Here is a 27,238-nt window from a genome sequence, read left to right on the forward strand (position 1 = left end):
TAGAAGAGTCATATGACCTGATTTACATTTCAAAAACATCACTCTGGCCCATAATCCATTTTACAGATGGGGAAATGGAAACTTGAAGAGGCTTCATAATTTATCTAAGGCTACCCAGTGGGTCAAGTGGTAGGGAAAAGACTAAAGTCCAGACCCAGTCATCTCCAAATCCATATTCTTAACCACTATGATATATTACTGTCTGGCAAGAATTGTGTCTGTAAAGGGAACTATGCCATTTAAAAATCAGTATGTTCTTGGTAATTTTTAGTAACCAGTATTAATGTTAATTGCATTCCTTTATAACTGAGTTCCAGTGGGCATTGCCCCTATTTTGAAGAATCTAAAAGAAGGACATGGACCCATGAATAGGGAAATTGGCAATTGAACAATTCCTTTCAATGGTCTCCATTTTGACTCCTTAGTCCCATTTTAAGATAAATGAAGCACTTCAAGATTTTCAGAGAAGGGTATGCAGCAATATTTTCCTAATATTTTTAGTGGAGGAAGTATGTTCTGCTCCTTAAAAAGACACCTGTATGTTGGGTTTCAGGGCAAGTTACTGTTTTCACAATCCAAGTGAAATCTAACACTATAAAACAATGCCAAGAGCAAATGAAGGAAAATAAAAATCTAAAGGGGCACCTCTGCCCATCGTTTTGATTCTTCAAAAGTTTCTGAAAACATATGAGAAACACTGTGCGCAGTCTCAGACGTCCGTGTGTCCAGCCATCAAAAGTGACCTGAAAAGCAGCATTGACAGTGATCAGGTGCTCAGGAAGGTGAGTGTATGGTCTTGTTTTCTTATTCTTCTCTGAAATGAACTGGCTAGGGTTTACTCCCAAGCCACATGGGTCCTCGGTCCTTGTGTAACCTCCCAAGGGGTTCTTCCTGCCCGCCGCACAAATAAAGACCACAGCATTGTAGTAAAAAAAGACTTTGATTGACACCAGGCCAGCCACGCCATGCAAAAGGTGAAGTTATTGCTCAAATCAAACTCTCCAAAAATTCAGGATTGAGGTTTTTAAGGGTAATTTGGTGGGTAGAGGGTCACAAAGTGGGGAATACTGATTTGTCAGGTTGAAGATGAAATCATAGGGAGTTGAAGCTGTCCTCTTGCACTGAGTCAGTTCCTGGGTAGGGTCCACAAGACCAGATGAGCCATCTTATCCATCTGAGTGGCACCAGCTGGTGCTTTGGAACACAGGGTCTGCAAACTATCTCAAGCACTGATCTCAGGTTTTACAACAGTGACTCCTAAACCATAATTTCTATTCTTGTGGCTAATTGTTAGTCCTGCAAAGACAGTCTAGTCCCTAGTCAAGAAGGGGGTTTGTTTTGGGAAAGGGTTGTTATTGTCTTTGTTTCAAAGTTAATCTATTAACATAAACTAAGTTCCTCCCCAAGTTAGTCTGGCCCGTGCCCAGGAATGCACAAGGACAGTTTGAAGGTTAAAAGCAAGAAGGAGTTGGTTAGGTCAGATTTCTTTCACTGTCATAATTTTCTCAGTTAAAATTTTTGCAAAGGTGGTTTCACTTGCAAGCCCAGAGCTGGCTGTGTCATCCGCTCTGCGTTCCTGACTGAGTGGAGTGCAAAGCCTGGCTTGCCTGCTCAGCCCTTCTCCTCCATTCCCCCTTTGACCTACATGGCTGCCCCTCCCATCCCTTCCAGACGGCCTGTTCTCACACCACTTCCCTGGAAGGGCCACCGGCCCCTCCTCCACATCTGGAAGGCCCAGCTTGAAAGTCAGCACTTTGGTCATCACCGCAGGACCTCTGCTCCCGGCACTCCAGTCACCCCTACTGACCCCTCCAAGTGAGGGCCTCCTTCTCTTGGCTGCCGATGCGTCCCTGCTGTGAGGTCACACCTGTTCTCGCCCATGCCTCCCCTCCTGAGGCCGGCTCACTTGGAGTGAGACCAGCAATCAGAATTCTGACTCCAAAAGCACTGGGTTTCAGAAAATATTCTGCTGTCGTATCTTTTCTGAGATTAAATCTAGGGCTTGGAAGTGAGGGGGAAGGAGGAGAGGAGAGGTCAGCATTGAGATGAAATGGGTAACTTGGGAAGCGGGCACCTGACAGACCAGATGGGGAGCCTGGCATCCCAAACACATATGGGCCAGGCCCCAACTCTTCCCTTTGTACTCTGAACTTCCAGCTCCCCAGCTGGGGCTCCCTCTCTCCTTTCCTTCCCCCAAGGCTCCTTCCACCCAGGACCTCCTCCACTCTGCCCTCCCTCATCCACCTTCCCCAGTCTCTCTACTCCTTCCTTTCACAGTGCCTTTGCTGGGGTCCCTGCCATGTCTCCCTGCTCATCCCAATGGAGGACCTTCCCAGAACCAGCCCTTTTGTGGTAAAATTATTCCTAAGTCATTTTTTTAAAACTTCAGTTCTTATAATCAGCCTCCACTATTTAATTATAAGAGCTAATCATAACTTGTTCAAACCAGTCCCTTCAGCAATATTCAATTATTTTTTTCACTGCAATCACCATCATAAACACAAGTAACATCATGACCCCATGTGTAAGTATCAGCATGCATCAGTACCACCATAAGGGCTGTTTGTGTTGGGTGGGTTGCTTGGGTGGGGTCTCCATTATGATTCTGAATATCATTAAAATAAAAGTCTCATGAGATAATCATTATTTTTACTCCATAAGAGGCACTCAGACAATTTCCCTTCTTTTCTTTTTTGTTAAAGAAGAAAAAAGAGGCTGGGTGTGGTGGCTCATGTCTATAGTCCCAGAACTTTGGGAGGCTGAGGTGGGAGGGTTGCTTGAGGCCAGGAGTTTGAGACCAGCCTGGGCAACATGGTGAGACTCGTCTCTACAAAAAATTAAAAAATTAGCCAAGTGTGGTGTCCCCCACCTGTAGTCCCAGCTACTTGGGAGGCTGAGGTAGGAGCTTGAGCCTGGGAGCTTGAGGCTGCAGTGAGCTATGATCACCCCACTGTACTCCAGTCTGGGTGACAAACTGAGACTCTGTAGGAAGGAAGGAAGGAAGGAAGGAGAGAGAGAGGGAAGGAGGGAGGGAGGGAGAGGGGAAAGGAAGGAAGGAAGAGAGGGAGGGAGGGAGGAAGGAGGAGAGGAAGGAAGGAAGGAGAGGGGAGAGGAGGGGGCAAAGAAGGAAGGAAGGAAAGAAGGAAGAAGGAAGGAAGGAAAGGAGGGGGAGGGAGGGAGGAAGGAAGGAAGGAGGCAAGGAAGGAAGGAAGTAAGGAAGGGAGGGAGGAAGGAAGGGAGGAAGGAGAGTAGGGAGGAAGGAGAGTAGGAAGGAAAGAAGGAAGGAAGGAAGGAAGGAGGGAAGGAAGAGCTGGTTGCAACTAATTAGATTGATTTTCTGACCCAATAACAGTGGATAACATGCTAGAAAAATCTCTGCCCTATAGGACTTTTCATGGAGCTTTGTACATGGCTGGAACTTTATAAGTTTGTCTTTAATTACCACCTCAATGCACACTTGATCCAAAGTTAATACTACTTTTTTTTTTTTTTTTGAGACAGAGTCTTGCTCTGTCGCCCAGGCTGGAGTGCAGTTGCATGTCTCGGCTCACTGTCACCTCCTCCTCCCAGGTTCAAGCAATTCTCTTGCCTTAGCCTCCTGAGTAGCTGGGACTACAGGTGTGTGCCACCATGCCAGGCTAATTTTTCATCATTTTGGTTAGGCTGGTCTCAAACTCCTGACCTCAGGTGATCCGCCCACCTGGGCCACCCAAAGTGCTGGATTACAAGCGTGAGCCACCGTGCCCAGCCCAAAGTTAATACTATTTTAAATGTTCTTCTAATGTTGTTGTCTAATAAGAGTATTCCTTTTCCACATAGACTTCTCTTTGTGATATCCACTGTGATGCTGTTTTTTTCTTACACTCCAGCTTATGCTTGTGAGACCTGATGACTCCCCACCAAGAATCCTACCAGTTTCCTTGGAACCTTTGCTCATGACCATTCAAGATGAGTATTACACACTGGCAAAAGAGATCTGCATCTGGGGCCTTCAACTGAGCAACCCAGAGATTGCCAGACTTGTGAGTTATGGTTTTAAAAATATTTCTTCAAACCTTAAAATTCAATATAAGCATATTATATCATGTGTTCCAGCTGTAGTTCATGTGGTTACTGACTGATATGCTACAAGGTTTTCTCTAAAACAAAACAAAAACCAACACTATATTTTAAGTTAAATATTTCAAACATAAAAATGGAGAAAATATTAGAACTGACATCCATGGACCCATGACCCAAATGTAATATATTTTTTTAAAGGCACAAAATTTGCAGACATTGACAAATATATTATTACATATGCATGCATGTGTTTATTTGCAAAAATGGAATTACAGTGTGTATGATTTTGTGACTCACTCTTTTACTCTCATTATGTTGTCAAGATTTCTCCATGTTTATAAATTTTGACTGCTACCATATCACACATAACCTTTATTCTTGAAAGATAGTTTTGCTGGATATATAATTATAGATTAACTTTTTTTTTTTTTTTTTGAGACAGAGTCTCACTCTGTTGCCCAGGCTGAAGTGCAGTGGCATGATCTCAGCTCACTGCAACCTCCGCCTCCCAGGTTCAAGCAATTCTCCTGCCTCAGCCTCCCCAGTACCTGGGATTATAGGCACCCACCACCACACTTGGCTAATTTTTGTTGTGGTGTTTTTTTTTGTTTTTTGTTTTTTTTTTTGAGATGGAGCCTTGCTCTGTCACCCAGGTTGGAGTGCAGTGGTGTGATCTCGGCTTACTGCAACCTCTGCCTCCCAGGTTCAAGCGATTGTCCTGCTGCAGCCTCCCAAGTAGCTGGGACTACAGGCGTGTGCCACCATGCCTGGCTAATTTTTGTGTTTTTAGTAGGGACAGGGTTTCGCCATGTTGGCCAGGCTGGTCTCAAACTCCTGACCTCAGGTGATCCACCCGCCTCGGCCTCCCAAAGTGCTGGGATTACAGGCATGAGCCACCATGTCCAGCCAATTTTTGTATTTTTAGTAGAGACAGAGTTTCACTATGTCGGCTAGGCTGGTCTCAAACTCCCAACCTCAGGTGATCCACCCACCTCAGCACCCGGCAGATTAACTTTTTTTTTTTTAAAAAAAACAAATTCTATTATTACTAGTGAGAAGTCATATATGGGACTTTACTTCTGAAAAGGGCAAATCAGATAATTCACACCAGCCCTTTCACTGAAGACACACACACACACACACATACACACACACACACACACACACACACACACATACATACATACATACATATTAGGCAAGGAATCCAAGAGAGGCTGGGAGGAGACCCAGGGAGGAGAACATCACAGAGTCAATTATCTCTACAAGCATTTGATTTGTTAGAAGGCAGCTGAGAAGCTAAGAAACTTAACAGAGCTTTTGACATTCTTTCCAGTGCTAGGAGACACTGACTTTCTGGGGAAGCCCTAATAAACTTTCTTGTGCTTTGATTTGAGACCATGAAGGGCCACAGCCTAAGAACAAAGCCAAACTGCAGGTAGATAGGTCCTCAAGGGACTATAGATTGATTTCTGATAATCTCAAGTCCCGAAATTAGATTGAAGGAGCTTGGATTGCTGGTGCCCTCATGGGTCCAGAAGCATATGAAAATACCCTCTAAAAGACAATTATAATGTCTTATGCCTCAAATTACAAATTACACCTGTAAACAAGTTTGTGGGGTTTTGTTTGTTTGTTTGTTTTTGAGACAGAGTTTCACTCCATTGCCCAGGATGGAGTGCAGTGGCATGATCTTGGCTCATTGCAGCCTCCACCTTCCAGTTTCAAACAATTCCCCTGCCTCGGCCTCCCCAGTAGATGGGACCACAGCCATGTGCCACCAAGCCCGGCTAACTTTTAGATTTTTAGTAGAGACAGGGTTTTGCCGTTTTGGCTAGGCTGGTCTCAAACTCCTGACCTCAGGTGATCCATCTGCCACGGCCTCCCAAAGTGCTGGGGTTACAGTCATGAACCACTACGCCCACGCTAAAATCTTAATAAATGGGTTTAACGGTATTTTTGATAGATGTAGAGAGATAATTAGTAAAATAAGGACAGATCAGAAGAAAATATGAAGAAAGAATGAAGCATGAAATAACAAAAGAAAGAAAAGTCAGAAGAAAAGGTAAAAGACATAAGTAGATAAGCTGGTCACTGTGGCTTGTGCCTGTAATCCCAGCATTTTGGGAGGCCAAAGTGGGAGTAACACTTGAGGCCATGAGTTTGAGACCTGCCTGAGCAACATAACAGGACCTCCTCTCTAAAAAAAAAAAAAAAAATTTAATGAGCCAGATGTGGTGGCACATGCCTGTAGTCCCAGCTACTCAGGAAGCAGAGACAGGAAGATTGCTTAAGCTCAGGAAGTGGAGGCTACAGTTAGCCATGACCACACCATTGCACTCCAACCTGGACAACAGAGCAAGACCTTGTCTCAAAAAAAAAAAAAAAAAAGAGAGAGACATAGTAGATAAGTGAGATAATCAACATATGTGTAATTGAAGTCCCAGAAGGAGAGGAGAATGAGAATGGGACAAAAGCAATACTTAACTAAACTGGTGAAAGACATAAACCACAAATTCAAATAGAGTTATTAATCCCAAGAAGGTTAAACACAAAGAAAATTTAGAAACATCATAATAACACTAAAAAAGACCAAAGAGAAAGAGAAAATATTAAAATTAGTGAAATCACACATTACCTTCAAATGAGCTGCAATAAAACTGGTATCTGACTTTTCAACAGAAACAATGGAAGTCAGTTACCAATAGAATATCTTCAAAATGCTGAAGGGAAAATGCCAACTAACAATTCTACACCCAACAAAAATAGTTTTCATAAATGGAAGTGAAACAAAGACATTGTCAGACCAACAGAAACTGGAAGAATTTGTCACAAGCAGATCTTCCCTAAAAGAAATACTAAAGCACATTCTTCAAAGAAAAATGATCCCAGATAGAAGGTTGGAGGTGCAGGAAGAATCAAAGAGCCATGAAAATGGCTTTCTTATAGAACTTAAGGGGGCTCCAAGATGGCCAAATAGGAACAGCTCCAGTCTACAGCTCCCACGGTGAGCGACAAAGAAGACGGGTGATTTCTGCATTTCCAACTGAGGCACCGGGTTCATCTCACTGGGGCTTGTCAGACAGTGGGTGCAGGACAGTGGGTGCAGCCCACAGAGCGTGAGCCGAAGCAGGGCGAGGCATCGCCTCACCTGGGAAGCGCAAGGGGTCAGGGAATTCCCTTTCCTAGCCAAGGGAAGCCATCACAGACAGCACCTGGAAAATCGGGTCACTCCCACCCTAATACTGCCCTTTTCCAACGGTCTTAGCAAATGGCACACCAGGAGATTATATCCTGCACCTGGCTCGGATGGTCCCACGCCTTCAGAGCCTTGCTCATTGCTAGCACAGCAGTCTGAGATCCAACTGCAAGGTGGCAGTGAGGCTGGGGGAGGGGCATCCGCTGTTGCTGAGGCTTGAGTAGATAAACAAAGCAACCGGGAAGCTCGAACTGGGTGGAGCCCACTGCAGCTCAAGGAGGCCTGCCTGCCTCTGTAGACTTCACCTCTGGGAGCAGGGCATAGCTGAACAAAAGGCAGCAGAAACTTCTGCAGACTTAAACGTCCCTGTCTGACAGCTTTGAAGAGAGTAGTGGTTCTCCCAGCACAGAGTTTGAGATCTGAGAAGGAGGCAGACAGACTGCCTCCTCAAGTGGGTCCCTGACCCCCAAGTAGCCTAACTGGGAGGCACCTCCCAGTAGGGACCGACTGACACCTCATACGGCCTGGTACCCCTCTGAGACAAAGCTTCCAGAGGAACAATCAGACAGCAACATTTGCTGTTCTGCAGCCTCCACTGCTGATACCCAGGGAAACAGGGTCTGTAGTGGACCTCCAGCAAACTTCAACAGACCTGCAGCTGAGGGTCCTGACTGTTAGAAGGAAAACCAACAAACAGAAAGGACATCCACACAAAAACCCCATCTGTATGTTACCATCATCAAAGACAAAAGATAGATAAAACCACAAAGATGGGGAGAAACCAGAGCAGAAAAGCTGAAAATTCTAAAAATCAGAGTGCCTCTTCTCCTCCAAAGGAACGCAGCTCCTCACTAGCAACAGAACGAAGCTGGAGGGAGAATGACTTTGACGAGTTGAGAGAAGAAGGCTTCAGACGATTGGTAATAACAAACTTCTCCGAGCTGAAGGAGGCTGTTCGAACCCATCACAAAGAAGCTAAAAACCTTGAAAAAAGATTAGACAAATGGCTAACTAGAATAAACAGTGTAGAGACCTTAAATGACCTGATGGAGCTGAAAACCATGGCACGAGAACTTCGTGACACATGCACAAGCTTCAGTAGCCGATTCGATCAACTGGAAGAAACGGTATCAGTGATTGAAGATCAAATGAATGAAATGAAGTGAGAAGAGAAGTTCAGAGAAAAAAGAGTAAAAAGAAATGAATAAAGCCTCTAAGAAATATAGGACTGTGTGAAAAGACCAAATCTACATCTGATTGGTGTACCTGAAAGTGACGGGGAGAATGGAACCAAGTTGGAAAACACTCTTCAGGATATTATCCAGGAGAACTTCCTCAACCTAGCAAGACAGGCCAACATTCAAATTCAGGAAATACAGAGAACGCCACAAAGATACTCCTCAAGAAGAGCAACTCCAAGACACATAATTGTTAGATTCACCAAAGTTGAAATGAAGGAAAAAATGTTAAGGGCAGCCAGAGAGAAAGGTCGGGTTACCCGCAAAGTGAAGCCCATCAGACTAACAGTGGATCTCTCAGCAGAAACTCTACAAGCCAGAAGAGAGTGGGGGCCAATACTCAACATTCTTTTCTTTTTTTTTTGTACTTTAAGTTCTAGGGTACACGTGCACAATGTGCAGGTTTGTTACATATGTATACATGTACCATGTTGGTGTGCTGCACCCATTAACTCATCATTTACATTAGGTATATCTCCTAATGCTATCCTTCCCCCCTCCCTCAACCCCACGACAGGCCCCAGTGTGTGATGTTCCCCTTCCTGTGTCCAAGTGTTCTCATTGTTCAATTCCCACCTATGAGTGAGCACATGTGGTGTTTGGTTTTTTGTCCCTGCGATAAGGAAAGAATTTTCAACCCAGAATTTCATATTCAGCCAAACTAAGCTTCATAAGTGAAGGAGAAATAAAATCCTTTACAGACAAGCAAATGCTGAGAGATTTTTGTCACCACCAGGCCTGCCTTACAAGAGCTCCTGAAGGAAGCACTAAACATGGAAAGGAACAACTGGTACCAGCCACTGCAAAAATGCGAAATTGTAAAGACCATCGAGACTAGGAAGAATCTGCATCAACTGACGAGCAAAATAACCAGCTAACATCATAATGACAGGATCAAATTCACACATAACAATATTAACCTTAAATGTAAATGGGCTAAATGCTCCAATTAAAAGACACAGACTGGCAAATTGGATAAAGAGTCAAGACCCATCAGTGTGCTGTATTCAGGAGACCCATCTCACATGCAGAGACACACATAGGCTCAAAATAAAGGGATGGAGGAAGATCTACCAAGCAAATGGAAAACAAAAAAAAGCAGGGGTTGCAATCCTAGTCTCTGATAAAGCAGACTTTAAACCAACAAAGATCAGAAGAGACAAAGAAGGCCATTACATAATGGTAAAAGGATCAATTCAACAAGAAGAGCTAACTATCCTAAATATATATGCACCCAATACAGGAGCACCCAAATTCATAAAGCAAGTCCTTAGAGACCTACAAAGAGACTTAGACTCCCACACAATAATAATGGGACTTTAACACCCCACTGTCAACATTAGACAGATCAACGAGACAGAAAGTTAACAAGGATATCCAGGAATTGAACTCAGCTCTGCACCAAGCGGACCTAATAGACATCTACAGAACTCTCCACCCCAAATCAACAGAATATACATTCTTCTCAGCACCACATTGCACTTATTCCAAAATTGACCACATAGTTGGAAGTAAAGCACTCCTCAGCAAATGTGAAAGAATAGAAATTATAACAAACTGTCTCTTAGACCACAGTGCAATCAAACTAGAAATCAGGATTAAGAAACTCACTCAAACCACACAACTACATGGAAACTGAACAACCTGCTCCTGAATGACTACTGGGTACATAACGAAATGAAGGCAGAAATAAAGATGTTCTTTGAAACCAATGAGAACAAAGACACAACATACCAGAATCTCTGGGACACATTTAAAGCAGTGTGTAGAGGGAAATTTATAGCACTAAATGCCCACAAGAGAAAGCAGGAAAGATCTAAAATTGACACCCTAACATCACAATTAAAAGAACTAGAGAAGCAAGAGCAAACACATTCAAAAGCTAGCAGAAGGCAAGAAATAACTAAGATCAGAGCAGAACTGAAGGAGATACAGACACAAAAAACCCTTCAAAAAATCAATGAATCCACGAGCTGGTTTTTGGAAAAGATCAACAAAATTGATAGACCGCTAGCAAGACTAATAAAGAAGAAAAGAGAGAAGAATCAAATAGATGCAATAAAAAATGATAAAAGAGATATCACCACTGATCCCACAGAAATACAAACTACCATCAGAGAATACTATAAACACCTCTATGCAAATAAACTAGAAAATCTAGAAGAAATGGATACATTCCGGGACACACACACCCTCCCAAGACTAAACCAGGAAGAAGTTGAATCCCTGAATAGACCAATAACAGGCTCTGAAATTGAGGCAATAATTAATAGCCTACCAACCAAAAAAAAGTCCATGACCAGACAGATTCACAGCCAAATTCTACCAGAGGTACAAAGAGGAGCTGGTACCATTCCTTCTGAAACTATTTCAATCAATAGAAAAAGGGGAATCCTCCCTAACTCATTTTATGAGGCCAGCATCATCCTGATACCAAAGCCGGGCAGAGACATATCAAAAAAATGAGAATTTTAGACCAATATCCCTGATGAACATCGATGCAAAAATCCTCAATAAAATACTGGCAAACCAAATCCAGCAGCACCTCAAAAAGCTTATCCACCATGATCAAATGTGCTTCATCCCTGGGATGCCAGCCTGGTTCAACATATGCAAATCAATAAATGTAATCCAGCATATAAACAGAACCAAAGACAAAAACCACGTGATTATCCCAATAGATGCAGAAAAGGCCTTCGACAAAATTCAACAGCCCTTCATGCTAAAAACTCTCAATAAATTAGGTATTGATGGAATGTATCTCAAAATAATAAGAGCTATTTATGACAAACCCACAGCCAATATCATACTGAATGGGCAAAACTGGAAGCATTCCCTTTGAAAACTGGCACAAGACAGGGATGCCCTCTCTCACCACTTCTATTCAACATAGTGTTGGAAGTTCTGGCCAGGGCAATCAGGCAGGAGAAAAAAATAAAGGTATTCAATTAGGAAAAGAGGAAGTCAAGTTGTCCCTGTTTGCAGATGACATGATTGTATATTTAGAAAACCCCATCATCTCAGCCCAAAATCTCCTTAAGCTGATAAGCAACTTCAGCAAAGTCTCAGGATACAAAATCAATGTGCAAAAATCACAAGCATTCCAATACACCGATAACAGACAGAGAGCCAAATCATGAGTGAACTCCCATTCACAATTGCTTCAAAGAGAATAAAATACCTAGGAATCCATCTTACAAGGGATATGAAGGACCTCTTCAAGGAGAATTACAAACCACTGCTCAATGAAATAAAAGAGGACACAAACGAATGGAAGGACATTCCATGCTCATGGATAGGAAGAATCAATATCGTGAAAATGGCCATACTGCCCAAGGTAATTTATAGATTCAATGCCATCCCCATTAAGCTACCAATGACTTTCTTCACAGAATTGGAAAAAACTACTTTAAAGTTCATATGGAACCAAAAAAGAGCCCACATTGCCAAGACAATCCTAAGCCAAAAGAACAAAGCTGGAGGCATCATGCTACCTGACTTCAAACTATACTACAAGGCTACAGTAACCAAAACAGCACGGTACAGGTACCAAAACAGAGATATAGACCAATGGAACAGAAGAGAGCCCTCAGAAATAATACCACACATCTACAACCATCTAATCTTTGACGAACCTGACAAAAACAAGAAATGGGGAAAGGATTCCCTGTTTAATAAATGGTGCTGGGAAAACTGGCTAGCTATGTGTAGAAAGCTGAAACTGGATCCCTTCCTTACACCTTATACAAAAATTAATTCAAGATGGATTAAAGACTTAAATGTTAGACCTAAAATCATAAAAACCCTAGAAGAAAACCTAGGCAATACTATTCAGGACGTAGGCATGGGCAAAGACTTCATGTCTAAAACACCAAAAGCAATGGCAACAAAAGTCAAAATTGACAAATGGGATCTAATTAAACTAAAGAGCTTCTGTACAGCAAAACAAACTACCATCAGAGTGAACAGGCAACCTACAGAATGGGAGAAAATTTTCGCAACCTACTCATCTGACAAAGGGCTAATATCCAGAGTCTACAAGAACTTAAACAAATTTGCAAGAAAAAAAACAAACAACCCCATCAAAAAGTGGGCAAAGGATATGAACAGTTACTTCTCAAAAGAAGACATCTATGCAGCCAACAGACACATGAAAAAATGCTCATCATCACTGGCCATCAGAGAAATGCAAATCAAAACCACAATGAGATACCATCTCACACCAGTTAGAATGGTGATCATTAAAAAGTCAGGAAACAACAGGTGCTGGAGAGGATTTGGAGAAATAGGAACACTTTTACACTGTTGGTGGGACTGTAAACTAGTTCAACCATTGTGGAAGACAGTGTGGCGATTCCTCAAGGATCTAGAACTAGAAATATCATTTGACCCAGCCATCCCGTTACTGGGTATATACCCAAAGGATTATAAATCATGCTGCTATAAAGACACATCCACATGTATGTTTATTGTGACACTATTCACAATAGCAAAGACTTGGAACCAACCCAAATGTCCAACAATGATAGACTGGATTAAGAAAAATGTGGCACATATACACCATGGAATACTATGCAGCCATAAAAAATGATGAGTTCATGTCCTTTGAAGGGACATGGATGAACCTGGAAACCATCATTCTGAGCAAACTATCACCAGGACAGAAAACCAAACACTGCATGTTCTCACTCATAGGTGGGAATTGAACAATGAGAACACTTGGACACAGGGAGGGGAACATCACACACTGGGTCCTGTCGTGGGGTTGAGGGAGGGGGGAGGGATAGCATTAGGAGATATACCTAATGCAAATGATGAGTTAATGGGTGCAGCACACCAACATAGCACATGTATACACATGTAACAAACCTGCACGTTGTGCACATGTACCCTAGAACTTAAGGTATATATATAAAAAAAAGAACTGACTGTTAATTTTCTATGGAGATATAAGTGGTGAAGTATAAGCAAGACAATCTTGAACAGAAGAACACAGTTGGAGAATTTTCTCTAACAGACGTTAAACACTTCTTATAGAGCTACAGAAATTAAGATAGTATAATATTGCTACAAGTATAGATAAGTAAACCAAGGGAAAGAATAGAAAGGCTGGAAACAGAGTCTTACCTATATGGACATTTAATTACTGACAAAGATGACAATGCATGGTATTGAGGAAAAGATGATCTTTTCAATCAATGATAATGAGACCACTGGAAGTAAGTGTGGGGGACAAAGAAGCTTGACCCCTACTTCACATCATACCCCCAAATCAATGCTGGTGCATTACAGAGTTGAAAGGCAAAACAATAAACTTTCTAGAAGATAATATAAGAAAATATCATCATGACTTTGGAGTGGAGAAACACTTTTTTTAAAGTACACAAAGAGCACTAATCATAAAAGAAAAGATTGATTAAGTTAGACTCCATTAAAACTAACAACTTTTGTTCATCAAGTATCACCATTAAGAGAGTGAAAAGACAAGCTACAGAACTGGAAAAGATATTTGCTACATATATAATCAAAAAGGATTCTTAGGCAGGATGTATATATAACTCCCACACATCATTAAGAAAAAGACAAATTATCCAATAGAAACATGGTCAAGAAACTTGAATAGGAACTTCACAAAAAAAACCCTATCAAAATAGCCAATAAGAATATTAAGAGGTGCTCAACCTCATTAGGAATGAGTGGAATTCAAATAAAAAACATTAAGAGATACCAATACACATCCACTGAAATAGTGAAAATAAAAATACTTCATCAAGTGTTGGTGAGGAATTGGAGCAACTGGAATTTTTATACACTGTGGTGGGAGTGTATATTCGCACAGTCACCTTGGAAAACTGTACTGTAGTATCTACTGATTCCAAAGTCTGTGATCCAGCAGTTCTACTCTAGGTGTATGTCCAACATGAATGTATGTACATGGGCACCAGGGGACTTAGAGAAAAATGTTCTTGGAAATCAAGAACTGGAAACAACCCAAATTTCATCAACAATAGAATAAATAAATAAATTGTGGCATATTCATATAATGAGACACTATGTAGCAATGGAAATGAACTAACTGTAGCTATACAAACATAAAATATGATGACTCTCACCAACATAATGTCTACAAATGAAGAGAGGCACAAAAGAATGAATACTGTATGTTTGCATTTATGTAAAGTTCAAAAAACAGGTACAACTATAATGTTTGATTATCATAAAATTATGTTTAGGGAGGAAGGAGGAAGTAAAGAATAGGAACGGACACTAGTAGTCATTTTCTAGTCTCTTACTTTTAAAAAAACTCCTTTATTTTATGTCTTTGAATGTGTTAAAGTTATTTTGTATTCCGTCTAATAGTTTCAATAATCTGAATTATTTGGGGCTGATATTGTGAGCTCTTGCTTCTACTGGCTCTTACTCATGGTGACACCGATTTGTGTGTTTTGTGATTTCTTTTTTACTGTTAACTCATATTTCCTGGGAAAATGGTTAAGGAAATTTCCTGAGCTCTGGTTTGAATAGAACTTCCTCTTCAGGGCTTGAATTTGTGTTTGCCATTCACTCTGGGTGCTGCCATCCCAGGGTTACATTAAATTAAATTATCGACCTGTGATTTCTTTGAACCATCCAGATGGTTAATTAACTCAGGGTGCAAAACTGTATTGGAGCTAGTTTGTGAGTTCTCAGGGGATACATTTTTTCCTTATATTTATCAGTCTGAGATAGGCAATTTTCCCTAGGGTCCTTTGGGAAAAAGGAGAGTTAGGTTTTTATTTCTAGTTATCCTTACTCTAAGAAAAAAAACCTACGGCCCACTTTGTATTTGGGGCCATAACTTCATGCAGCATTTTCTGCTGGACTCCTTGTCTCCAGTGTCTGTGACTTTATCTTCTATTCCCTGGACTCCACAATCCATGAAAACCAACTACTGTTTGAGTGATACTCTCAAAGGAAACCTGGAGCCAGTGCTCTGCATACCCCACTGGGCTCCCACTTTCTCTCATTCATTGATCTTTGGGTATTCCTCACTAAACTGCCAGCCCATCGACACATTTTAAAAAGAGATTTTTTTTTTTTAAATCCTTAGAAGAAAACATAGAGGAAAAGCTTCATCACTTTGGATTTGGCAATTATTTCTTGGAAATGACACCAAAGGCACAGGCAAAAAAAAGAAAAAGTAGATAAATTGGCTACATCAAAATGTAAAACTTTCATGCACCAAAGGACGTAATCAATGAAGTGAAGAGGCAAGCTTATGGGATGAGAAAAAATAATTGCAAGTTGGTATATCTGATAAGGGGTTAACATCTAGAATATATATATATATATATAACTATTACAACTTTGCCAGGTGTGGTGGCTCATGTCTGTAATCCCAGCACTTCAGGAGGCCGAGGCAGGCAGATTGTTTGAGTCCAGGAGTTCGAGACCAGCCTGGCAACATGGTGAAACCCTATCTCTACAAAAATTAGCCAGGCATGCTGGCATGTACCTGTTGTCCCAGCTGCTCAGGAGATTGAGGCGAGAGGATTGCCTGAGCCTGGGAGGTGGAGGTTGCAGTAAGCCGAGATCACACCACTGTACTCCAGCCTGTCCTGTCACAGAAAAAAGAAAAAAGAAAAAAGAAAAAAAACTGCTACAGCTCAACAACAAAACAGCAAGCAACCTGATTTTTTTTTTTTTTTTTTTTTTTTTTGATATGGTGTCTCGCTGTGTCACCCAGGCTGGAGTGCAATGGTACGATCCATCTCAGCTGACTGCAACCTCCGCCTCTCAGATTCAAGTGATTCTCGTGCCTCAGTCTCCCGAGTAGCTGAGACTACAGGTGCACACAACCAGGCCTGGCTAATTTTTTTTTTTTTTGTATTTTTAGTAGAGACATGGTTTTACCATGTTGGGTAGGCTGGCCTCAAACTCTTGACCTCAAGCGATCCACCTGCTTTGGCCTCCCAAAGTGCTGGGATTACAGGTGTGAGCCATCATGCCTGGCCACAACCTGATTTAAAATAGGCAAGGAATTTAAATAGACATTCATCAAAGAAGATATGCAAATAGCCAATACATGCATGAAAAGATATTCAACATCACTAATCACTAAGGAAATGCAAATCAAAACCACAATGACATGCCAACCTCACTATCAAAAATAAAAAAATTTAAAAAAAAACACCCAGAAAATAACAAGTGTTGGCAAGGATGTGGTAAAGTTGGAAACTTGGGCACTGTTGGTGGCAATGTAAAATGGTGCAGCCAGTATGGAAAACAGTATGATGGTTCCTCAAAAAATTAAAAATAGAATGACCATATAATCCAGCAATACCACTTGTGAATATATACCCCGAATAATTAAAAACAGGATCTCAAAGAGAGACTTCTATACCCATGTTGACAGCAGCATTATTCATGATAGCCAAAAGGTGGAAGCAACCCAAGTGTCCATCAACAGATGTATGAATAAACAAAATGTGTTGTATACAGACAATGGAATATTATTCAGCCTTAAAAAGGAAGGAAATTCTGACACATGTTGCAGCATGAGATGAACCTTGAGGACAATGTGCTAAGTGAATAAGCCAGTCACAAAATGACAAATACTGTAGAATTCCACTTACATGATGGACCTAGAGTAGTCAGATTTATACGGAGAGAAAACAGAATGGTGGTTACCAGGGTCTGTGGGAAGAGGAGAATAGGGAGTTATTGTTTAATAAATAGAGTTTCAGTTTTGTAAGATGAAAAGAGTTCTGGAGATGGATGGTGGTTAGGATTGCACAACAATGTGAATGCTTCATGCCACTGAACTGTATACTAAAAATGGCTAAGGTGGTAAATGTTATGTGCATTTTGCCACAGTTAAGAAATACATTTTTTGCCCAGGCACAGTGGCTCACGCCTGTAATTCCAACACTTTGGGAGGCCGAGGTGGGCGGATCACGAGGTCAGGAGATCAAGACCATCCTGGCCAACATCCTGTCTCTACTAAAAATACAAAAATTAGCTGGGTGTAGTGGTGCACACCTGTAATCCCAGCTACTCGGGAGGCTAAGACAGGAGAATCACTTGAACCAGGGAGTTGGAGGTTGCAGTGAGCTGAGATCGCGCCACTGCACCCCAGCCTGACAACAGAGCAAGACTCCGTCTCAAAAAAAAAAAAAGAAATACATGTATTAAGTTACTTTAAATATGTATCCTGCAATTTTAATTGCTTTTATTCAGAGTGTCAGTCAGGGTACCCACTCCACTCAAGCTGGAAATAAGATGCTGTCCATGTATGTTAAAAGTGATCCTTAATAGTTCCTTAAATGTAGCCCTCTTGCTAATCTGGAGGCTGCTGAGGAATTCTATCTTGGATAGCATGGTCCTTGCCCATGGCAGTACTGGTGCCGAAGGAGTGACGTGTAAACCTCTGATTAGGAGCTTTAGGACCCAGTCAAGAGCCCATTTAGCACAGACTGATGTTAACATACGCACTGACATGCCACATTGATTGGCTCCTCTGTCAGAAACACAGCTTGCGGAATCCAGTCCAGCACTCAAATGAGGCACCTGTCATTAAAGAGGCCTTGGGCACCAGCTCTGTAGTTAAGGTCACAAGTGCCTTTTTAATCTCTGCCAAGGAATAATTTGGAATCCTATATCTGACCATGTCATTACCTCAAAAAACTCTGAATTCTCCAAACTCCACCAAAGCCTCTTCTAGGCTTAAATTCTGAAATGAAGGATCCTCAGGTTGTGATGGCTCTAATTGCTAAAAGGTGGCCTGTTCACGACATTCTCGTGATTTACATTTTTAAATACCCTCTCCTTTCATTAGGTGGGGATTTATCTGTCATTGGTATCCATTGTTACCACAGGAAATGACCTGGCCTTGGGCCCTCCGCACAGGAAACTGTGGGAACCTGGGCTGGCTCCAGTGCTCATGTGTTGGCTCCAATCCAGATGCTTCCATATGAGGAACTCCTAGTTGCTGAATCTGCACAGTCCAGTTCTCAGTGGACCTCCAAATCCTAATAATATATTTAGGACTATGAATGACAGATAATTTAACTATTATAATTTTTATTTAATTATTGGAAGATTGGCATAGTCACACCTCTCTACTAAAAATAACACAACCAGGCCAGGTGAGGTGGCTCACGCCTGTAATCCCAGCACTTTGGGAGGCCAAGGTGGGTGGATCACTTGAGGTCAGGAGTTTGAGACCAGCCTGACCAACATAATGAAACCCCATTTCTACCAAAAAATACAAGATTTAGCCAAGCGTGGTGGTGGCACCTGTAGTCCCAGCTACTCGGGAGGTGTGAATCGCTTGAACCCAGGAGGTGGAGGTTGCAGTGAGCTGAGATTGCGCCACTGTACTCCAGCCTGGGTGACAGAGGGAGACACTGTCTCAAAAACAAAAAGTTAAATTAAAATAAAAGAAAAAAATAACACAACCGTAGGAGGATAAATTTGCTCATTAGAACATCAACATCTGTTATAGTCTCCTCAGGCTGCCATAACAAAGTACCACAGACTGGGTGGCTTAACGAACAGAAATTTATTTTCTCACAGCCCTGGAGGCTAGTCATATCAAGTTGACAGGGTTGGGCCAGGTGCAGCGGCTCACGTCTGTAATCCCAGCATTTTGAAGGGCCAAGGCGAGGGGATCATTTGAGCCCAGGAGTTCGAGACCAGTCTGGGCAACAAAGCGAGACTCCTGTCTCTACAAAAAAAATTAGCTGGGCATGGTGGCACACACCTGTAGTCCCAGCTACTCAAGAGGCTGAGGCAGGAGGATTGCTTGATCCCAGGAAGTCAAGGCTATCACAGTGAGCTGTGATAGCACCACTGTACCCCAGCCTGGGTGACAGAGGGAGACCCTGTCTCAAAAGAAAAATAAAACTTGACAGGGTTGGTTTCTTCTGAGGTCTCTCTCATTGGCCTGTAGATGGCCACCTTCTTCCTGTGTCTTCCCCAGTCTTCCTTCTGTACATGTGTGTCCAAGCTTACTCTTCTTATAAGGATACCAGTCATATTGGGTTAAGGCTTACTTTAATGACCTCATTTTAACTTAATTATCTATTTAAATATCCTATCTCCAAATACAGTCACAGTCAGAGGTACTGGGGGTTAGGATTCCCACATACGAATTTGGGTCGGGGGCACAATTCAGCCCATAACAATATCTAAAATAATAATCTGCAATATATCTTATCTCATTATAAAGCTTGGTGTTTCCCTTGTAATTCTTCAGTGACTCTTTGTTTTAAAGGGAAAGTATTTTATTTTCATGCCACCTTTTCCTTAGATAATTAGAAAGTTATCTTGGGGCAAAAATGTTGAGGTAATTAACATGATGGACTTGAAAGCAACATTTTAAAGCACAGAGCATAGTTGTCATCATTATGTAAGCATTTTTTATATCTTGCATTCTTAGGCTTTGCTTCTGGAATTGAAGGGGCACACCACCTGCCCGTTTACCACCCTAGAAATCATTGATTGCAAGATGGATCTGTGGTCTCTAGAGCGATTTGGGAAGGCTCTGCGGTTCAGTAGTTTGCATTCTCTTGTCCTTGATTACTGCAAGTAAGGCTGGAATTCCTGCAGGGCTCTTACTGTTGTCAGCTGGGGGAAGCAAAGATGGGGAGGGTTGGGGGGTTGCATGTCCAGTTTCCTTGCACCTTATCAAGGGATGGCTGAAGAGGACCCTCTAAAACCTTCTTAGAGTTAATGTTTCTGAGTAAATATTAGAGTTCTCGAGAAAAGTCACTTTCATTTATTTATTCTTTCAACAAATATTTGTTGAAGGCTAGTTTATGCAAGATATTGTGCTCAGTGCTAAGAAAGATACAAATATAGAAGGCAATGCTGCTGTTCCAGGATGTCCTTGGTACAGTAGAGAAGAGATGCTCTTAAGGCAAGGTAGAAAATCTGAAGACCACAAAAGATGTCCATGTATATTATTTTGGTAGTTTGGACAAGGGAAACCACAATTCCCTAGGTGACGGGTCAATATTCACCAGATGAGGAGGTAGAAAGAAAGGTGTAGTGGGCTGGGCACAGTGGCCCTCACCTGTAATCCCAGCATTCTGAGAGGCTGAGATGGGAGGATCATTTGAGCTGAAGTGGGGGATGAAAGCTGTGGTGAGCCAAGATCATATCACTGCATTCCAGCCTGAGTGACAGAGCAAGACTCTGTCTCAAAAAGAAAACAGAAGAAAGAGAGAAAGAAAGATGAAAGAAGGAGGGAAGGAAGGAAGGAAGGAAAGAAGGAAGGAAGGAAGGAAGGAAAGAAGGAAGGAAGGAAGGAAGGAAGGGAGCGAGGGAGGGAGGGAGGGAGGGAAAGAGGGAGGGAAAGGTGTGGTGTTGGGGAGGAGTGGAGCAAGTCCTTCAGAGCTGGGGTACCAAGCATGTTAAGGGAATGTCCACAAGATGAGAATAATAATAATATTTCCAGCTAATGGTTAATGAGTGTTTATTGTGTGCCAAACACGATGCAGGGATGAGCTCATTTATCCTCCCAACAACCTCATGAGCTATGCACCATTACTATCCGTAGACTGTGGATGAGGTCCACAGACTTGTTCAAGGCTATTCAGTCCCCCGGGGATGGAACCTTGATATGGATTCAGGTTGTCTGAATCAGAGCCCACCTCCGATCCATGACACTAGATTGCCCGGGGTCTGTAAGTTGCCATCCACAAACAACTTCAAACTGTGTGTACGATCTGGAGTAAGTCACAGAACCTCTATGGTCTGTAATGAAATGATCTCCCGCACTCCAGGAGTCTGTGATTCTGTGACTCTTCCCATGCAATTGGGTGGGGCCTTAGACTCAAAAGGCCAGTGGGCTGTGAGGAGAGAAAGGAGATTCCAGCCTGAGAAGTGGTAGCCCAGAGACACAGAACTGGGATCCGGTCAGGGCCCTGGTGGTAAAAGCTGGGGAGAGGGCGTTCTCTGTGGAGGTTCTCAGGGTTTCTGAAATGCTGGGAGGAACGTCAGGCAGGGTCTTGTAACAGGGGGCAGCAGGAGCCCAATGCACACAGGACACCATGCAGTGACTGCAGGATCTGCTTGCGAGTCCCCCAGTTTCCCACTCTATTGGGCAGCACCAGCCCCACTGCTAAGAGACCCCTCCAGGCCCCATCTCCTAGGAGGGGCACCCAGAGACCTGCACTGGTGGGAAGAGAGAAGGATGAAAGAAGGAATTCTCTTCTTCAGGAGACAGCTTGTTGTAATAGTCAGATGACATACTGCCGCTGACGCCAGGACACTTAGTGTTGTCAGGGTTGCCTAGCTGGGAATCACCACCTGAGACCTTAACACTGGTAACACTGCAGGATACTGGCCTCTGGGGGTTGCAGTTCTCTCCTCACTGTCTCCACTGAGAGGCCATGAGGTCCATCAGACAGTTGTTCTTTCTCACACAAACTGCATCCCCACGCCCACCTTTGTAGGTGGCTCAGGGAAGGCCCTCAGTCATTACTTGTTCATGAATTGATACATGTTAAAAGTTATTTCTGTTCATCTTACCCACCTCATTTTAAGATTCAAGCTTTGACATTCCAAATTCCTTAAAGATGTTGCTTTCCTTCACTAAGCCTTGGTTTCCTGACCCGTGGCTTTTACCATTACCTCCCCGCAGAGGCTGCGGATGAGGCACAAGATTTCACTTTGCAAAGTAAAGCCTGCAATGCGAGAGGAGGGAACAGCCCTGCTGGGAGTCTCTAGGACTCCACCTGTCTCTGCCCTTCTCTGTAGGTCTTCTCTCTGGGGTTTAGAGCTTGTTCTCCATCCGCTGCCTGGATTGGGTAGTTCCAACCATCTTCTGCTCCCTTTACCCAGGAGGCAGACTTCCGGCCCTTTCCCTCATGCCCAGGCTACCCACTATGGCCAACCCAGCCCACCCCCATAGACAGCCCTGGCCCTGGAAGCTCAAATTAGGGATCAGCAGAAATGCTGCTAATTATCCTGGAAAGGGCTTTACAATTAATAATCCAGTGAGTGGCACAGGTTTTTGTTTTTGTTTTTTTTGAGACGGAGTCTCGCTCTGTCGCCCAGGCTGGAGTGCAGTGGCACCATCTCGGCTCACTGCATGCTCCGCCTACCGGGTTCACCCCGTTCTCCTGCCTCAGCCTCCCGAGTAGCTGGGACTACAGGTGCCTGCCACCACACCCAGCTAATTTTTTTTGTATTTTTAGTAGAGACGGGGTTTCACTGTGTTAGCCAGGATGGTCTCCATCTCCTGACCTCATGATCCACCCGCCTCGGCCTCCCAGTGTTGGGATTACAGGCATGAGCCACTGCGCCCGGCCCCACAGGTTTTAAAAGTCACTAATTTGGCCCCGCACGGTGGCTCATGCCTGTAATCCCAGCATATTGGGAGGCCAAGGTGGGCAGATCACCTGAGGTCGGGAGTTCGAGACCAGCCTGACCAACATGGTGAAACTCTGTCTCTACTTAAAATACAAAAATTAGCCAGGCGTGGTGGTGTGTGCCTGTAATCCTTGGTGAATTTCAGAGCAAGACTCTCTCTCAAAAAAAAAAAGAAAAAGAAAAAAAGTCACTAATTTGTTTCTATTGTGAAAATTGTCAGATTAAAATGGAGTCACTTGTGTTGAACAACAACAACAACAAAACCTGACAAACAGAGCCGGGGAAGGCCATGAAAGAAGGGCTCTCATGCATAAATGCCTGGTAACAAGAACTATCACAAAAGACCCTGCAGCAACCACAGCCTTGCACAAGACCATCATAACTTTACACAAAAAAATACTTCTATGAGGACATCTACCCAGTAACTGTCCAGCCTTAGTCTGGTGCCACCCTTGTTATTGATCCTTGTAGTCAAGGATAATTATCTGAAAACAATGATGTAATCCTCCTCACTTTTCATTGAAAGACCGTTGTCTTCCTCTGCCTCCCTGAATATGCACATAGTTTACCATGGCCTGCGTATTCCCATTCCCATTGCAATTCTGGTTCTGAATAAACAGGCTCCTTTTAGAGAGCCTCTCTGTTATTTAAGTTGACACTGTCATTTCTTTTTAGATTTGGAAATGAAGAACTTGAGAGCATTTTCTCTGGCCTGGAGAACAACCAAAGGCTTCAAGGCCTCAGTCTGCGTTACTGTGGTCTGGGACCTCAGAGCGGGCTAAGGCTGGGTTCGGTCATCAGCCAGAGTGCCATTTGGTGAGACGTGTCCCCCGCTGCCCCCTTCTAATCTTGGCTCTATTCTGTCTTGAGTTATACAATCTGTTGTAATTCTAATCATCCTTTCCCCACTCTTGTTATTTTTGCTTGCCTTTTCTTAACCATAAGAGAAGGTCCTTTAGTTGAGTTTGAAAATCAGTGGTGTCATACTGAATGCAGGTGTTTGGCCAGCTGACATGGTCACTAGGTCTATTTTTTATGACATGACCTATTATTAATTAATTAATTATGATTATTCCTTATTATTTTATGACTAGGTATATTATCAGATGAAAACCTTACATCAATTTTTTTTTTTTTTTTGAGACGTAGTCTTGCTGTGTCACCCAGGCTAGTGTGCAGTGGCACAATCTCGGCTCACTGCAAGCTCCGCCTCCTGGGTTCATGCCATTCTGATGCCTCAGCCTCCCCAGCAGCTGGGACTACAGGCGCCCGCCACCACGCCCGGCTAATTTTTTTGTATTTTTAGTAGAGATGCTGTTTCATCATGTTAGCCAGGATGGTCTCTATCTCCTGACCTTGTGATCCGCCCGCCTCGGCCTCCCAAAGTGCTGGGATTACAGGCATGAGCCACCGTGCCCAGCCCTTAAATCCAAATTTGAGGAAGTAGAACTACCATAAAATAAACAATGTATTCTGCTTCCTTCCCCAGCGAGCTGTTCCTTGATGGCAATTACTTGGAATGTTCCGGAGCACTGGCTCTTCTCAGGCCCATAGCAGGCTTTGCAGAGACACAGGGGAACGACCAGCCAGCCCCAGGCTCACCAGACGCTGGAAATCCCCCTCAGCAGCTCCAAGGTAAGTGCTGGGGGACTTGGCACTAAAATCCTGTTGGTGCCACCTAAAAGGAGGATGCTTTGCTCTGTGATTAAAAGTGACCTTCTCAGTGGTCAAGTGTGATTCTTCTTCTTGAGTATGTGTGGGAGACAAAATAATGGCAAAGATGTCTTTGCCCTAATCTTCAGAACCTGTGAATATGTCAGTTCACCTGGCAAAAGGGACTCTGCCTGCATGAGTTAAGGATGAGAGAGGGAGATCATCTTGGATCATCCTCATGGGTCCAGTGTAATCACGAGGATCATTATAGGAGGGAGGCAGGAGAGTCAGAGAAGATGTGACCATGGAAGCAGAGGTTAGAGTGATGTGAGGAAGGGGCCAGGAGCTGGGGTACGTAGGAAGCCTCTACAAGGTGGAAAAGGCAAGTAAACTATTTTTCCCCAGGGCCTTTAAAAGAATACAGCTCTGCTGACACCTTGACTTTCGCCTTTAAGACCTATTTCAGAGTTCAGACCTCCACTATAAGATCAGAAACTTGTATTGTTTTAAGGCACTAAGTGTGTGGTCATTTGCAACAGCAGCAATAGAAAACTACTACAGTGTGTTAATCAGATTCTTTAGGTTAAAAGTGAAAGCAACCCAAACAGGATTAAAGACCAGTATGGGTTTATAGGCTGACATAACTGGGACATCCATGGGTACAGCTGTCTCCAGAGATGACTGAATTCAGGGGCTCAAACCACCCCATCAGGAGACCCAGAATTTGCTGCTCTTGACTCTACTTCCCTTCCAAGGGTTGGCTTTTCTCCCTCCGGCTGCAGCCAGGCTTTCTCCAAGCAGGAAAAGACAGCTGATGTGCCTGCCAACAGTCCCAGGGCTACATCATCATGACTGTAATCAAACAGAAAGTGAAAGCTTCTTTCTTCCAATGACTATGTGTCAAATCCCATACGGAGATTCTGATCGACCCTCCTTGGGTCACATACCGACCTCTTGGCCCAATCTCAGGTCAGGGCGAAATGTGATTGGCCAGGACGCATCCCATGCCCATCCTGGAGGGTAGAGCACTGTGACCGGCAGCTCTGCCAGCACTACTGGATTTGCAGTGGGGAACTGGCAGTCCCCAAAAGAGTAGGCAGGTGGGAGGAGAAATGCAGGACAGACAAGAACAACAGCTGCTTACTCCCCTGTAAATGGCTTTCCACAGCTGACATTTAACTTCAGCCAACAGCCACATATTAGACAGTAGGGTGAGGAGTAGATGGGAAAGAGAGGCTAAATCTGGCAACCCTATTCCATTCCCATCACGTGTGAACAAGGTTTCTCAGTATTTCAACTATAACAATGAAAAATGGAAATAGAATTGATGCTGAACTCTGCCTCATGCTAGCAGTAATATTTAATGAATACATGAATTAATTATAAAAACAAATAAAACTGCAGTATCCATCTCACTGAGCAATGCATTCAAAAAATTTATTTTTCTATGTACTTAGAATCAATTACATACTTTTAAAAATTGATGAATAACTGGAGAAGAAACTTTTTTTTTGAGACAGGGTCTCACTCTGTCACCCAGACTGGTGTGCAGTGATGTGATCTTGGCTCACCACAACCTCTGCCTCCCAGCTTCAAGCAATTCTCCTGCCTCAGCCTCCGGAGTAACTGAGATTATAGGTGCAGGCCACCATCATACCCGGCTAATTTTTGTATTTTTAGCAGAGACAGGGTTTCTCTACGCTGGCTGGGCTGGTCTCAAACTCCTGGATGGCAGCAATCCATCCATCTCAGCCTCCCAAAGTTGGGATTACAGGTGTGAGCCACTGCACCCAGCCTGATCCCAAGAAATTTTGAAATTTGAGTATTTGTACATGTAACATTTTTATTACAAAGAAGTATAATAGGATTATCTATAAAATCTTTTTTTTTTTTTTTTTTTTTGAGATGGAGTCTTGCTCTGTCACCTAGGCTGGAGCGCAGTGGCATGATCTCGGCTCACTGCAAGCTCCATCTCCCAGGTTCATGCCATTCTCCTGCCTCAGCCTCCCAAGTAGCTGAGACTACAGGCGCCCGCCACCATGCCAGGCTAATTTTTTGTATTTTTAGTAGAGACGGGGTTTCACCGTGTTAGCCAGGATGGTCTCGATCTCCTGACCTCATGATCTGCCCACCTCGGCCTCCCAAAGTGCTGGGATTTCAGGCATGAGCCACCGTGCCTGGCCTATAAAATTCTTTTTAATATAAGATTTTACAGAATAAACAGAATGGAAATATACGTAAAACACAAGAAGAAAAGGGAATAATGTAAAAATGTCAATTGCTAAAGAAGAGTTTGCTCATGTTTTCTGTTGTTGCGATATTCTGGTAAGTGATGGCGAGTATCAAATGGTTTGGTTTATATTCCATTTGATACACTTAAGGGAATGATATAACAGATTTTATTTTTAAATGTCACTATTTGCCATATTCTAAAAATCTCTTTTGAAAATTTAAAAGTGATGATGGACTGGGCCTGGTGGTTCATGCCTATAATCCCTGCACTTTGGGAGGCTGAGGCGGGCAGATTACCTGAGGTCGGGAGTTCAAGACCAGCCTGACCAACATGGAGAAACCCCATCTCTACTAAAAGTATAAAATTAGCTGGGCGTGGTGGCTCATGCCTGTAATCCCAGCTACTTGGGAGGCTGAGGCAGGAGAATCACTTGAACCTGGGAGGCAGAGGTTGCGGTGAGCCGAGATCGTGCCATTGCACTCCAGCCTGGGC

At 43.1% G+C, this 27,238-nt stretch overlaps 1 protein-coding gene across 1 annotated transcript in view; it reads left to right on the forward strand.

Annotated features, from left to right (window-relative positions):
* LOC129032625 (uncharacterized) overlaps positions 1-27,238 on the forward strand; it is a 79,100-nt gene that overhangs the window by 2,389 nt on the left and 49,473 nt on the right. Inside the window, exons 3-7 of the mRNA XM_054480203.2 lie at positions 554-782; positions 3,870-4,022; positions 19,922-20,070; positions 23,536-23,676; positions 24,350-24,495. Coding sequence (XP_054336178.1) covers positions 3,873-4,022; positions 19,922-20,070; positions 23,536-23,676; positions 24,350-24,495 — 586 coding nt within the window. The 5' untranslated portion in view covers positions 554-782; positions 3,870-3,872. The remainder of the gene's footprint in view (positions 1-553; positions 783-3,869; positions 4,023-19,921; positions 20,071-23,535; positions 23,677-24,349; positions 24,496-27,238) is intronic.

The sequence above is a fragment of the Pongo pygmaeus genome, chromosome 2, assembly GCF_028885625.2.
Source record: "Pongo pygmaeus isolate AG05252 chromosome 2, NHGRI_mPonPyg2-v2.0_pri, whole genome shotgun sequence".
Taxonomy (NCBI): Eukaryota; Metazoa; Chordata; class Mammalia; order Primates; family Hominidae; genus Pongo; species Pongo pygmaeus.